The sequence below is a fragment of the Scomber scombrus genome, chromosome 10 (genome assembly GCF_963691925.1).
Source record: "Scomber scombrus chromosome 10, fScoSco1.1, whole genome shotgun sequence".
Classification (NCBI taxonomy): domain Eukaryota; kingdom Metazoa; phylum Chordata; class Actinopteri; order Scombriformes; family Scombridae; genus Scomber; species Scomber scombrus.
In genome coordinates this window covers 25,472,434-25,485,893 of record NC_084979.1, presented here as the reverse complement: position 1 = coordinate 25,485,893, position 13,460 = coordinate 25,472,434, and the positions used below count along the sequence as shown (strand labels likewise).

At 41.5% G+C, this 13,460-nt stretch overlaps 1 protein-coding gene across 1 annotated transcript; it reads left to right on the top strand.

The window, feature by feature from the left end:
* The first annotated feature begins 591 nt into the window (after positions 1-591).
* Positions 592-13,242, top strand: ankrd52a (ankyrin repeat domain 52a). The gene is made up of 28 exons (XM_062426685.1): positions 592-778; positions 1,327-1,410; positions 1,544-1,622; positions 1,820-1,890; positions 2,103-2,303; positions 2,402-2,489; positions 2,794-2,936; positions 3,139-3,351; positions 3,586-3,664; positions 3,773-3,887; positions 3,996-4,078; positions 4,170-4,287; positions 4,392-4,460; positions 4,559-4,699; positions 5,028-5,090; positions 5,232-5,343; positions 5,501-5,572; positions 5,680-5,881; positions 5,991-6,078; positions 6,223-6,340; positions 9,824-10,043; positions 10,151-10,238; positions 10,376-10,459; positions 10,631-10,776; positions 11,035-11,117; positions 11,256-11,338; positions 11,900-11,991; positions 12,491-13,242. Exons 1-28 carry the CDS (start codon positions 752-754, stop codon positions 12,760-12,762), a joined length of 3,234 nt encoding a protein of 1,077 aa, XP_062282669.1. The 5' UTR covers positions 592-751; the 3' UTR covers positions 12,763-13,242.
* Positions 13,243-13,460: the final 218 nt, after the last annotated feature.

Below are 13,460 nucleotides of genomic sequence, written 5' to 3'. Positions count from 1 at the left end.
AATAAAAAATAAATAAATAGCTAAAAAAAAATGTATATAAAATAAATAAATAAAATAAAAAATAGACAGATAAAAAATAAAATGAAAATAAATAAATAGATAAAAATAAGTAAATAAATGAAAATAAATAAATAGCTTAAAAATGGTTTTAAAAATTGAAAAAAGAAAGTAAATAAAAATAATTAAAAAAAATATAAAAAATAAATAAATAGATACAAATAAATAAAAACATACAATAAATATATAGGTAAAATAAACTTAAAATAAATAAATAGTTAAAAAATAAATAAATAAAAACAAATAAAAACAATAAATAAATAGGTACAAAAATAAATAAGAAATAAATGAATAAATAAATAAGAGAAAAAGGTTTTCCAAAAGTTAGAGTAAAAAACTAGGTTAAAATAAATAAAAAATACTTAAGAAAAATAAAATAAAATTAATATTTAACAGAAAAGGAGCACCCTGCTATGCGGCTTCCTGCCACACGGTGTCGCCCTTTCCCCCTCAGCGGGGAGAACAGCGCCGCCGCCACGCCTGTAGGCGGAGCGGCAGCGTCGTAGCCAGACTCGTCAGACCAGACATCGGATACAGACAACAACAGTGACAGATCAAGACCGCATTTCTGACAGTTTGCAGCCAGCTATGGGTGCAGTCTGAGGAGAGAAAAAAAGTGGACACAGTAGCGCACCGCAATATACCTCGAAGTTTCATCCTCATGAAGGAGCTCCGTCCTGGCTGAGTTTGGGAGATGGGAGTACTCAACATTGTAGACCAGGTACGCTGGAAGGAAAGCGCTCCGTGTTTGTGGCGCAGTCTAATTGCTGGGAACATTCCTGCTCTTGTGCGCAGCGTACTACGTCTTCACCGCCGAACTGCTTGTTTTCGGGTTTAACCCGATTATCCGTGCATGTTATTTTTTAATTACATATCATGCATCATAATGATAGACCTCCCGTACAGCTAGTGATCCTCGGTGTTCATTATTACGGTGCAGGCCCAGTTCTGGGTCACGGCCAGCTAATGTTAGCCACCGCCGCTGAGCTAGCTGACGTAAGACAACGGCCTGTGCTGCAGGCCTCAGCCAGGGCTCCGTGTATTTACTGGAGGGAAAACAAGCACTGCACTCGGTTTATTTACAGTAAACTCAGATATAACAATTAGCATGCTGATTTATTGTTTTAACCATTTCACCGTGTAGCTAATCGTCGTAATGAGGGATAATGATGCGCTCAGGAGTCAGACGTAGCGATGATGGTCGCTGCAGGATCAGCTTTAACGTGATTTAATGCAGCGTTTACTGAGCAGGTATTTTCTGTGTTGCAGCCTCCTCTGGTCCAGGCCATCTTCAATCGTAATGCTGAAGAAGTTCAACTATTATTGCACAATAAGGAGGATGTCAATGCACTGGTACGTATGTATGCATGATGTACGTTTAGATTTAAATGCAAAATGGGGGCCAGATCATGGAGGATTTGGGGCCCCAGGTACTTATCAGTTAAACATGGAAATTTAAAGCACTGTTATGTTTTAATCCCCACAGGACCAAGAGCGCCGTACGCCACTTCATGCTGCTGCCTGTGTGGGTGATGTCCATATAATGGACCTCCTCATTGAATCAGGTGAGTGAGCTGCATGCATGCCTGACCCCTGGCTTAGAATTTAACCTCTACTTTGTTAAAGAAATGTGGTGCTTACTTAAATCTTTGTCACTACACCAGCGGATATCCCCCTGCATGACCAGTTCAGAAGCATTGCCCTTTCACCTGCAAGATTCATTTTCAATAATGGTTGATTTAATTTATTTTTTGTCTTCCAGGTGCCAGTGTAAATGCTAAAGACCATGTATGGTTGACCCCGTTGCACAGGGCAGCTGCCTCTAGGAATGAAGTGAGCAATAAACTCTTCCTCTTCTGTCATTTCTTAGTCTAATTATCTCTCTGTCTGATGACTCTCTAATTCTATTATGTATTCCTCCACAATGATTATAGATCTCATTTAGATTCATGCACCATAATATTGTGCTGACTGCAATGAGAAATGCAGCAAACCACAGATATGATATATGCTTTAAGCTCTTGCTATTGCTTCCCTCTCCCCAGAGGGCAGTGGGTCTGCTGCTGAGGCGCGGAGCAGAGGCAAATGCACGAGACAAGTTCTGGCAGACACCACTACATGTGGCTGCCGCCAACCGTGCCACACGCTGTGCAGAGGCCCTGCTAACCCAGCTGAGCAACCTGAACATGGCAGATCGCACCGGCAGAACTGCGCTGCACCACGCAGCTCAGAGTGGGTTCCAGGAGGTGAGACATGGCACAATCGCTCATCTATTCTTTTTATTGCTTCCTTTTTTCTTTTTTAGATTCCTGAAATGATGAGTTTTATTTCATGTGTCTTATAGATGGTGAAGCTGCTGCTGAACAAAGGGGCCAACCTGAGTGCCATCGATAAGAGGGAGAGACAGCCTATCCATTGTGCTGCTTACTTGGGTAAGCGAGTTTCATTCTCTTGCCAGTGCTGCACAACACAAATTCCCATTGTCAGATAGCAGTAAAAGCTCCTATTGTTCACAGCGGGTTTTACTTAAACAAAAAGCAATAACATGGAGAAGTCCTTGTGTCACAGTCAGTGGGCGAAAGACACCACAATAACCAAATAGAACCAAGGGTTGTGTTTCATTTATTTAAACCTCTCTGCTTGTGGATGTTATTGGATTGAATATGTCGAAATAAATACAATTCGTTCTAGAGATAACACTGACACGTTTATTTTGTTTTGTGTTGCGTCCTGTAGGGTATGTGGAGGTTGTGAAGTTGCTGGTGTCTCGCAGTGCAGACAAGTGCTGCAAGGATAAGCAGGGCTACACACCTCTCCACGCTGCTTCTGCAAGTGGTCACCTCGAAATTGTAAAGTACCTACTGAGGACGGGGACTGAGGTGAGTTCATTAACAGAAGATTTTTTAACTAACCATATCAGCGCCCCCCCCCCCCCCTTGTCTGTTTTCATTAAATGTCATAGGGACTAACAATTAGTCTTTGATTATGGGCAGCAGCTGACCTCTGATCTCTGAGAATCCTTCCTTTCAGGCTCCGGGCACAGTCTGATTCTTACGTCATGTTTGTCTTTTGCCCTGTCAGATTGATGAGCCCAATGGCTTTGGAAACACTGCGCTCCATGTGGCTTGCTACATGGGACAGGAGGCTGTTGCTACCGAGCTGGTGAACCACGGAGCTAACGTTAACCAGCCCAACAAGTGCGGCTACACCCCTCTGCACCTGGCCGCCGTCTCTACCAACGGTGCCCTCTGTCTGGAGTTGCTGGTCAACAATGGGGCAGATGTCAACCAGCAGGTATTTAATGAGCTGGAGCATTTTTATTATAGTTTTACTTCCTTTCTCTGTTCCTGTTATTAATAATCAAGAAATCTGGTGATAGTTAAAGGTAGAGTACATTATTCTGGAGAAAGATTGTTGATATTTGAACTAAACATATTGTGGTTGTAGCAGTATTTTTATGATCTCTGAACTACACTTAAAATGAATTATTCTGATGGTATATTTTGTTTTTCTTTTACCTTTATCTAGAGCAAAGAAGGGAAGAGCCCCCTGCACATGGCAGCCATTCACGGACGCTTCACACGCTCTCAGATCCTCATCCAAAACGGTAACCATGACTGTGCTGTCTCACTGATCACTAACAATTTGATGGTGCAGGATTTTCTCTTCTCGTAAAGGCTCTTTGATTCACTCCCTCTTCTTCACTTTCCATCAGGTGGGGAAATTGATTGTGTGGATAAGTATGGCAATACTCCTCTCCACGTTGCTGCTAAGTACGGCCATGAACTTCTGATCAGCACTCTGATGACCAACGGAGCAGACACAGCCAGGTATCAAAAAGCCTTCAATTGGTTTTAGTTAATGCTGTGAGGCTGTTTGGTTTAAGTGGGGATACATTTGTGATATCGACCTCTAATGCCCTCATTTTGGTTTTCCAGACGTGGGATCCACGGAATGTTCCCCTTGCACTTAGCTGTGCTGTACGGGTTTTCAGACTGTTGTCGCAAGTTACTCTCCTCAGGTTTGTCTCTGATTAACTCTGTCCTCCATATCTGTATTTACACTTGGGCAAAGCTGTTACCCTCACCTCCTCTTTTTTCATTACCCTACAGGTCAGCTGTATAGTATAGTTTCATCCATGAGTAAGGAGCATGTACTATCTGCTGGGTTTGACATAAACACCCCTGACAACTTTGGGAGGACCTGTCTACACGCTGCTGCCTCTGGAGGGTAGGATACAGAATCTGCTTTGCATTTGCTTAAAATATTCTGCTGTCACATGGCATCTGTTGCTCCAACTTAATTTCCTCTCCCTGGTCATCTTTTTTTCACAGAAATGTTGAATGTCTGAACTTGCTCTTAAGTAGCGGTACCGACTTGAATAAGAGGGACATAATGGGAAGGTGAGTGTCACCTTTGTTTTGTTTTTTACTGATGCTGTAACAACATGTCTGTGCAGCTGAATTAAAGGTTAACTGTATTCTCTCCTTCCTCGCCTTAGGACTCCGTTGCACTATGCGGCTGCTAATGGGAGGTACCAGTGCACTGTGACCCTGGTGAGCGCTGGCGCTGAGGTCAACGAGCCTGACCAGACAGGCTGTACTCCCCTGCACTACTCTGCCGCCTCCCAAGCCTTCAGCAGGTTGGGAAAAAATCTCTCTTTATGTGTTCTCTCCCAGAAACGGGAGAAGGAACACAAGCCACCAAATGTTCGAAGTTAAAGACTGTTCCAACTCTGGCAGAAAGTCAACCATTGTTACACAACACTGATTGACTTGTAAAACTGTCAGATTGGTCAGTGGATTTTGAAATTTGGGTTTCTTTACCCTCCTGCTGTGTATTTCTCAATTCTCTAGCCTGTTTAGTTCACAAAATGTAAAAAAAAAAAAAGAGTTTCATGAATGCATAAATGCTCTAAATATTTGTCTCCATAACGAAATCACACCCAGTAATTTCTCTCCTTTTTTTAGAGTTGATCGTCATTTTTCTGGGAACCATCAGAATGATGAGGATGAGGCCAAGGAGTCATACTTGTGAGTTTTTCCATGGCTGTAATGTGATTAAGGCTTATGATTCAATGAACTGAAACAATGTTTGCTTGCGGAAAAACAAATTAATTGCCATTTTCCTCCTTCTTATTTTCTCTGCATCCATGTGTTGTCTTCTAACAACAGCTGCTTGGAGCATCTTTTGGACAATGGTGCTGATCCATCGATGGTCAACTCAAAGGGTTACAGTGCTGTTCACTATGCAGCTTACCATGGCAACAAACAAAACCTGGAGCTGGTACGTTACTCTCTTAAATCACTAACATCATGTGTCACAAATGTCACACTTCACACATCTTGTAAAGGATTTGTTAATTGATATTAATATGTGTAGTTTTGTTTTAAGAACACCAAATCTAAACGCTAAATCCATCATTGTGGTTCGTGTTTTGCAGCTCCTGGAGATGTCCTTTAATGCACTAGGAGACATAGAGAGCAGTATACCAGTCAGTCCTCTGCATCTTGCTGTAAATGTTTCACATTTTTAACAACTATCTGCTTTGTCAGCGTTTCTAATCAGCCTCTTAATCTTGACCCAATGCAAAGTTGTGACTCTCTTCCTCTGCTCCCTCAGGCTGATAAGGGTCACTGGCAGGCTCTGCGTGTGCTGACAGAAACTGCAGCTTATGTGGATATGCAGGACGCTGCAGGCCGTTCTGTGCTCTACTTGGCCGCCCAGAAAGGCTACGCCCGCTGTGTGGAGGTGCTGTTGGCTCAGGGGGCCTCCTGTCTCCTCAACGACAACCGTCTCATGTGGACTCCAATTCATGTTGCAGGTATGCTGCTCACCCCCGCTGGAAGATTTCATAGCATACCACCCAGATAGAGTAAATAACATGATATAGATAAATGCATATTTTAAAAGGAATCCTTGTTTCATAACAGCTGCCAATGGTCACTCTGACTGCCTGCGCATGATGATTGACTACGGGGAGGAGGGGGATCTCACCAACGTCGCAGACAAATTTGGCCAGTGAGTGGTTCTCTTTGTGTCACTACGACAAGTTGTTTATTCTGCAGGGAAATGGCTTCTCTTTGTATATTCAGCTGTTTTGATCAATGAGCCCACAGTGGAGGGGATAGAACACTTCTTTATTGTTACTTCTGTGCCCCTCAGGACCCCTCTAATGTTAGCTGTTCTGGGAGGTCACACTGACTGTGTTCACTACCTGTTGGAGAAGGGTGCCTTGCCAGATTCAAAGGACAAGAGGAGCAGCACATCTTTGCACAGAGGGGTAGGTCCAACACACCACTGCACTGTACTGTGGCTCCAGCTTTAATACAAGGGTTATTAGCAGCAGGACAAAATCCATTCTAGACTAATTGATGGGTAAAGTGCAATTGTTAGATTATTCAGTGGAAGTCACACAAGCACTTAGGGCTGGGCAGTATATTGATATTATATCTATCATAATATGATAGATTTTGGATATGACAAGCCAATAAAATGGTGCTTTAATTATATGCACGTGATGCAATATTTTAACCTTTGTTCTCACTCATAGGTACCCGTTTTAAAATCCTCCTCCATTGTAAAGCTGTGTCATTAAAGGAGTAAAAAATTAAGAGGCGAATGAAATGAGGATTAAAACTCACCTTTTTTTCTTATTTTTTGTAATTAAAAAAATTAATTTTAGGCACAAAAATGATATCTGCACGTCATCGGTGTCAGGAGATTAAGTCTTTAAAATTAAATATCAGTTATATCAGAATGAACATTTCTGTCAATATGACATGCCAATAAGATGGTGCTTTAATTATACGCTTGTGATGCAAACCACTGACTAAATGCTCAATGAACTGTCAGACTGCTTGTCCGGTAAACACGCTTCCTGCTGCATGTTATCACCAAGTCTGCCATTTAAAAAGCAGTGAAATGGAGGCACCAAGAGGATTTTTACTCCTGTGTTATTTATATGCGTCACCAAGCAGTGCCTTTCTGATTAGCTGGCTAGCTTTGTGCTGCTGGACTCATGCTTGAGGATGTGGCTGCAAGGCGAAGAGGAAAAAGGGTTTAATGCATGTAGTTAAACTGCAAGATTAATCTATAAGGCTTATATTTCTCTGTGCTTTTCCTGCATAATGTCCTGAGAAAGATTCTGTGCTAAATCTATTCTCAGTGTTATTGTTGTAGTGATGGGTTAGAGCTTTAGTTCTCCATGATAGAAACAGGCAGCAGCAGCACTGACTGGTGCAGCGTGGAGGAGCTGCAGCACTGACTGTCTCTGGATCTTATCCAGCTTTAATGTAGAGGTGGAAGAAGTATTCAGATCATCGACTGAAGTAAAAGTACCGATACTGCAATGTGAAAGTAGTCCATTACAAGTAAAAGTCCTGCATTCAAGCAAAAGAGCTTAAAAGTATTATCAGCTTGATGTAGTTAAAGTGTGAAAGTAACAGTTGTGGTTTGGTCACTTTGACTAATACAGCTGTATGCAAAAGTTCTGGCACTTGACAAATAACGTTGTAAACACATGCAGGGCCTGAATTTCAGTGTAGGATTGTGAGCATTGCGCATAGTTTAATCGATTCCTGCAAATCTAACACTTATAATTCCTGCTCACAATTACAGTGATGTATTTTAATGTTCAGCCAGTGTGTGCACCGGTGCTGAATGCTGGCTGAAACTTACATCTACATCATCGTGCACAGGAAAAAAACAGCAGGACCCAAAAAACTCAAACAGTGTCAGTGATGACAACATTTACAATGTTAATCCTCAGGATGCTCAGACAGGTAACAATAATGTTACTAAAGTGAAGCAGAAGTGTGTTGTATGAAAAACCCCAATTTACTTACTTTAACTATAACTATAAATACATAGTTTTAAAAGTCGTTCTAATTCATGTGGATGGCTGGGGAGCAATACCACAACTATAACCCTGACAAGGAACATAAAACGCCACATTTTTCAGCAAACATTAATGGAGTTACTTTTTATGTCATAGATTTAACAAAAAGGGATCAGCACATGATTGGGCAGCCTACGTAGTCAGTACTTATCAACACCTTCTGTATCACAGCTTGCAAACGCTTTATGCAGACGGATAAAAGTCTTTCAATTCTTGTATTCTGGCTTTTCAGATTTTCAGTTATGTTAAAATCAGGTGATGGTGAGGGTCATTCCTTAACTCTCAGCATGTGTCTCTTGAGATAGAGCATGATGGATGTTGAAGTATGTTTAGGACAATCATCCTGAGGTAGAAGCTGTCCTCTTTTCAGCTTCAGCTTTTTTACAGATCCTCTGATGTTTGCATCCAGAATTTTCTGGTATTTAGTTAAATCCATTCGTCCCTCTATCCTTGCAACGCTTCTTGTGCCACTGGCTGCAACACAACCGAAAAGCAGGATAGATCCACCCCCATGTTTAACAGTTTGAAGGTGTTCTTTTCATGAAATGCTGCTCCTTTTTTAACCAAACATACCTTTGCTGATTGAGGCCAAAGAGTTTTATTTGAACTTAATTGGTCCACAGCACTTGTTTCCAAAACACATAACGCTTCTGAAGATGTTTGTATATGTATAAAGCTTTTACCAGTGATACACGATGTTCAGGCATGTACCGTTTACGTGACTTGCCCACCGCCCCCACTCTTGTTTTTCTTCTTTTTTTTCCTTCTTTTTTTTTTGACAGGATCTCATCGGCCTGGCAGCTCGCCAGGCTTATATAATTATAGGGGAAACACTGTATGTAGCCCACACAACCCCAGCTTATTTTCACTAGTGGGATTGAAGAGTTTTTGGTAGAATTTTAGATTTCTAGAAACGTCAGGTGCCTTTATATATTAGGGGAGAGTATGATTGTAATGCCTCAAAGCAAATGTATATATATTTTATGCACACATAAATCATTTTCTTACGACCACCACAGCAGTAACACTCAGGAGACTCAACAGCCAGACATTTCTCCATTCTCTATTTAGGAGCAGCTGAGACTGTCATAGCTGGTACACCTAAAAAGTCTGTGTACCTTAAGAGATCCTAGCCAGGTTAGGCTAAACCACTGTCACTTACAAAAAATATGCAAAGAAATGTGTGCGTAAATCAGCAAACGGTCCAAAGAAGTTGGAAAATATCAGTTATCAATAAAAATCTAATATTAATATCCCTAATAGTGCCATCTGCTCCGGAGTCTTAATGTTCAAATCAACAAAGATCGGGGCCCTTTTCCATAAAGCAGGATTACCAAATAAGCCAGGCTTATTTCGTTAGTCTGGCTCATTTTCCAGTGGATCCGGATTAGCTGGAAACAAAATAAGACTGGTTTATTTGGTAATCTTGCTTTATGGAACAGGGCCCAGGTGTAATTGGTGGCCAGTTTTATCGTGATCTTAGATTTGAAGAAATCTCAATTAAGATTCAGCATCTATTAAATAACATTCTTTCTTCTTTTTTTAACTTTTTATTTATAGACATTATTGAAGCTTTAAGTACAGAAACTAAAAAGAGCAAAACCGAAAACAAATACAGAACGCAGGAAAAAAAAAAAAAAAAAAAGAGGTCCAGGGGTGATTCATTCTTGATCTAGGAATAGACTCAGTCCTTTTCCAGGAAAGTATTGCAGATCTAATTAATACTGGTTTGATCCAGGAGCAAAATATGTAACTATCTATAGTAAAGAATTTGTGATCGTATTTTTTCAAAAACACAAAGTTTTAGTTGTTTAAATTAGTGTAAATTGAAATGGTCTCATCGCTCCTTGCTGGTGTTTTTTTTAGGCGGTGTTGGGCCATGACGACTGTGTGACAGCCCTGCTGGAGCACAAAGCTTCTGCACTGTGTCGGGACATCCAGGGTAGGACACCGCTGCACTACGCAGCATCCAGAGGCCACACGGAGATCCTGGCCAGTCTGGTGCAGGCCGCCATGGCAACAGACCCACAAGATAAACTGCTGGACAACAAACAATACACCCCATTACACTGGGCTGCTTACAAAGGTTTGCTCAGTTTGATTGACTGGAAATTGCCTGATCCCCGAGCATAAATGTTGTAATTAATCACTGTAACATCTGTTGTTTATAATGCTGAGTGTGTTTGTTCTCAGGGCATGAAGACTGTTTGGAGGTTTTACTTGAATTTAAAACATTTATCCATGAAGAGGGAAACCCTTTCACCCCCCTGCACTGTGCTCTGTGAGTATTAACTTCTCGTCTTGTGTGTCACAACTACTTACCTTTTACTCAAAGAAAAAAAAAACTTTTAAAAAACCTTCTGTAGGTTTAGATAAAGCCATCATTTCATTAACAAGCTCTGCTGTTTTTGCTTGTAGGATGAATGGCCACAGCGGTGGTGCAGAGAGGCTGCTTGAATCTGCTGGGGTCCACATGATTAACACCAGAGATGCCAAAGGAAGGTGAGACTGCAGAACACTTTTAATGTCAGATTTGTTACCTGCATCTGTTCGTCCTCCTGTTTTCTGTTTTGTCAGCTGTTCTCATTGTAAAGGTCCCACAGACCTTTTCTTTTATAGCCGTAACACCGATCAAACAATAATTGGTTGGACTGTCTCGGTCTGTGCCTGTAGGACCCCACTGCATGCTGCTGCATTTGCTGAGGATGTTGCAGGACTTCAGCTGGTGCTTCGCCACGGGACAGAGATCAATGCAGTGGACATAACCGGACGCTCTGCTCTGATGGTAGCTGCTGATAAGGGACACAGTGGCACAGTGGGTAAGTCTGCTCAGGGTGATCGATCAATGTTGAATCAAATACATTGATTGAGTGTTCTCTCTGGTTTTGTTATATCATTTCAATGTGTTATTTCTCAGAGATTCTTCAGAGCAACTTGTTTTTCTTCAGAATACAGAGCTGCATGTCTCACACTAGTCTTGAATAGGTCTGTTTTGCATCCCATCTGACTGTAATGGCCAAATAGGAACATGTTTAGTCTCAGGAAATAAATGTATTTTTGTGTTTTGTGTTGTTCAGCCATCCTTCTTCACCGGGCCAAGGCTGACCTGACACTGCTGGATGAGAACAGGAACACTGCCCTGCACCTGGCCTGCAGCAAGGTACACATCATAATCATTCACAGTATCATAAAGCACATCTGCACCTAAGCAAATATGGTTTCTCTGTAATAATTTATTATATGTTAAACTAAAAAAAACAATTGTATTTCTTTACTGACTTTGTTTTTCATCCCGCAGGCTCATGAGATGTGTGCCCTGCTGATTCTGGGAGAGATTCACAGTCCCACTCTTATAAATGCCACCAACAGTGCTCTGCAAATGTGAGAATCTAGTACATTTCTAAGCAAAAAACAAATAAGAGGACAAAGAGCATATTGTTTTATCTGGGGTTGTTTTTTAGAGAATCGTGAGGCTACATTTTTTTTACAAAAGCCTTTGAGGCCAACAGTCTTGAAATACTGCAAAGCAAGTTCTAGTATCTTTTTGGGCGGTTAATGTTAGTAATAATGTATGTTTTAAATCTGTTTTAATCATGCACTCTTTGACTTTATTGGAGTCAAATGTTTATTCACACACAAAAAACACTTGGCCTTTTTTGCTTTTTCACAGAAGACTTTTTGACATGTCACAGTATGAAAAGCACAGGTTACATTAAAAATAAATGATGGCTGAACCTGAACAAAGCCATCGTTAATGCTTTTTTTACTATGACCAATCAAAATCTCTGTGCCGTGATAAAGGCCTATTGATTTGTATCTGGCCACTACTTATCAGCTGGATATTAGGTTATTCTCCACATGGTCTAATGTTATAGTAGCACATTAGTTGTAAAAATACTTTGCCAGCTGTGTCTCAGACTCTCCCCTTGTTCCCTCCTCCAGGCCGCTCCATCTTGCAGCACGTAATGGCCTGGCTACGGTGGTGCAGGCACTGCTGAGTAGAGGAGCCACTGTGCTGGCTGTGGATGAGGAAGGTGAGTTAACTCTGAGCTCTGTTCATACGCATTATCTGCTAACCATTCCCCACAACACTTCATAATGTAGTTTTAGATGTTGAATATATTTTCCTACCTTCTACACATCCATTTGCTGTGAAATTGAACTTGTTAAGACCTGAAACTCGTGGGGATAAATGATCAATTACAAATAAAAGCCATGTGAGCTTTCAAGTTAATATTGTGTGGGAGTAAATTTGAAAGCACAGATTAAATGTTAAGTCATGTGTGTTCTTGTGCTTGTTACAACTCTTTGAAGACGACTACCAAACAACAGTTGTATCAAAGAAACAACCATATTTTTATTGCTATCTAATCTTTGAGTTAGTGTGGTGGCTGACTCACCTCTCAGATTTTGGAGTTTTATTTGTGGTAAATGGGTTAAACAAGTGAAAACGAATGATAATTTAAAAGTTGTAATTTTCACGTGGCTTTGAAGCTTTATCTTTGTGCTAATGTGAATTCTCCCGTCCACCAGGCCACACTCCAGCTCTGGCCTGTGCTCCCAACAAAGACGTGGCTGACTGCCTGGCTCTGATCCTCTCTACCATGAAGCCTTTCCCCCAGCGGGACCCTTCCTCCTGCTCCTGCTCCTCTCCCACCGTCTCCCCCTCCCCGGGTCTCAACTTGCTGAAGCACTGCGGCATCACCGCCGCCTGCGCCCCCTTGCCCAGCAACGGCCTCCACAACGGCTACGTCAAAGACCGTCACGGTGCACCGGTTGGCCTGGACGGGTGTCTGTCTGAGTGAGGTCTTTTGTGGGCCCCCCCCCCCCGCTCAGTCAGCTGCTATCACCATCATCACCACCAGGGGGCGACTCCCTTTAACATGGCCCAGAGGACCAGGAGAGCACCCGCCCACATGTCTGTTCTCTGTGTATGTATGTGTTTGTGCGTCTGTGTGTGCGTGAGTGTTTGGTCTTCTCTTGAGGTGCAGTCAAACCTAATATGCAATTAGATCCCATTCCTCCATCTCCTAGTAGTGCTTAATACATTGAGGCTGACTGCTCTACAAGGTCACTCAGATGAAGTGTGGCATCCGAAAACAAACACTAGCAATCTGGCCATCTCTAAAAATCATTTAACCCTTTAAAACCATGTCGAACATAATTATATAACCGACGTCTAAGAGCATGGAAATCTCTGTATCCTCGACTTGTCTTTTTCTCTTCATATCATTCAATATAAATGTCATATCATGTTTAATCAGTTGTGGTGACCTTGTAGAGGAACAGCCTTCCCAAAAGAATGATCAAAGAGTTTCTTTGTTTGTTGAGATTTTTTTTTTCTCTTTTTTTTTTTTTCTTTTTGTTTTTTAAATGTCCGTTAGCCTAGATTTTTATGAAGGAACCACACAAGGGAAAGAAAAAAAAAATCTAAATTTTTTTGCTTAAGAGTGCAATGCTTGTGTACTACAGTACAATCCGAAAATTTGGAAAAGGGTCACAA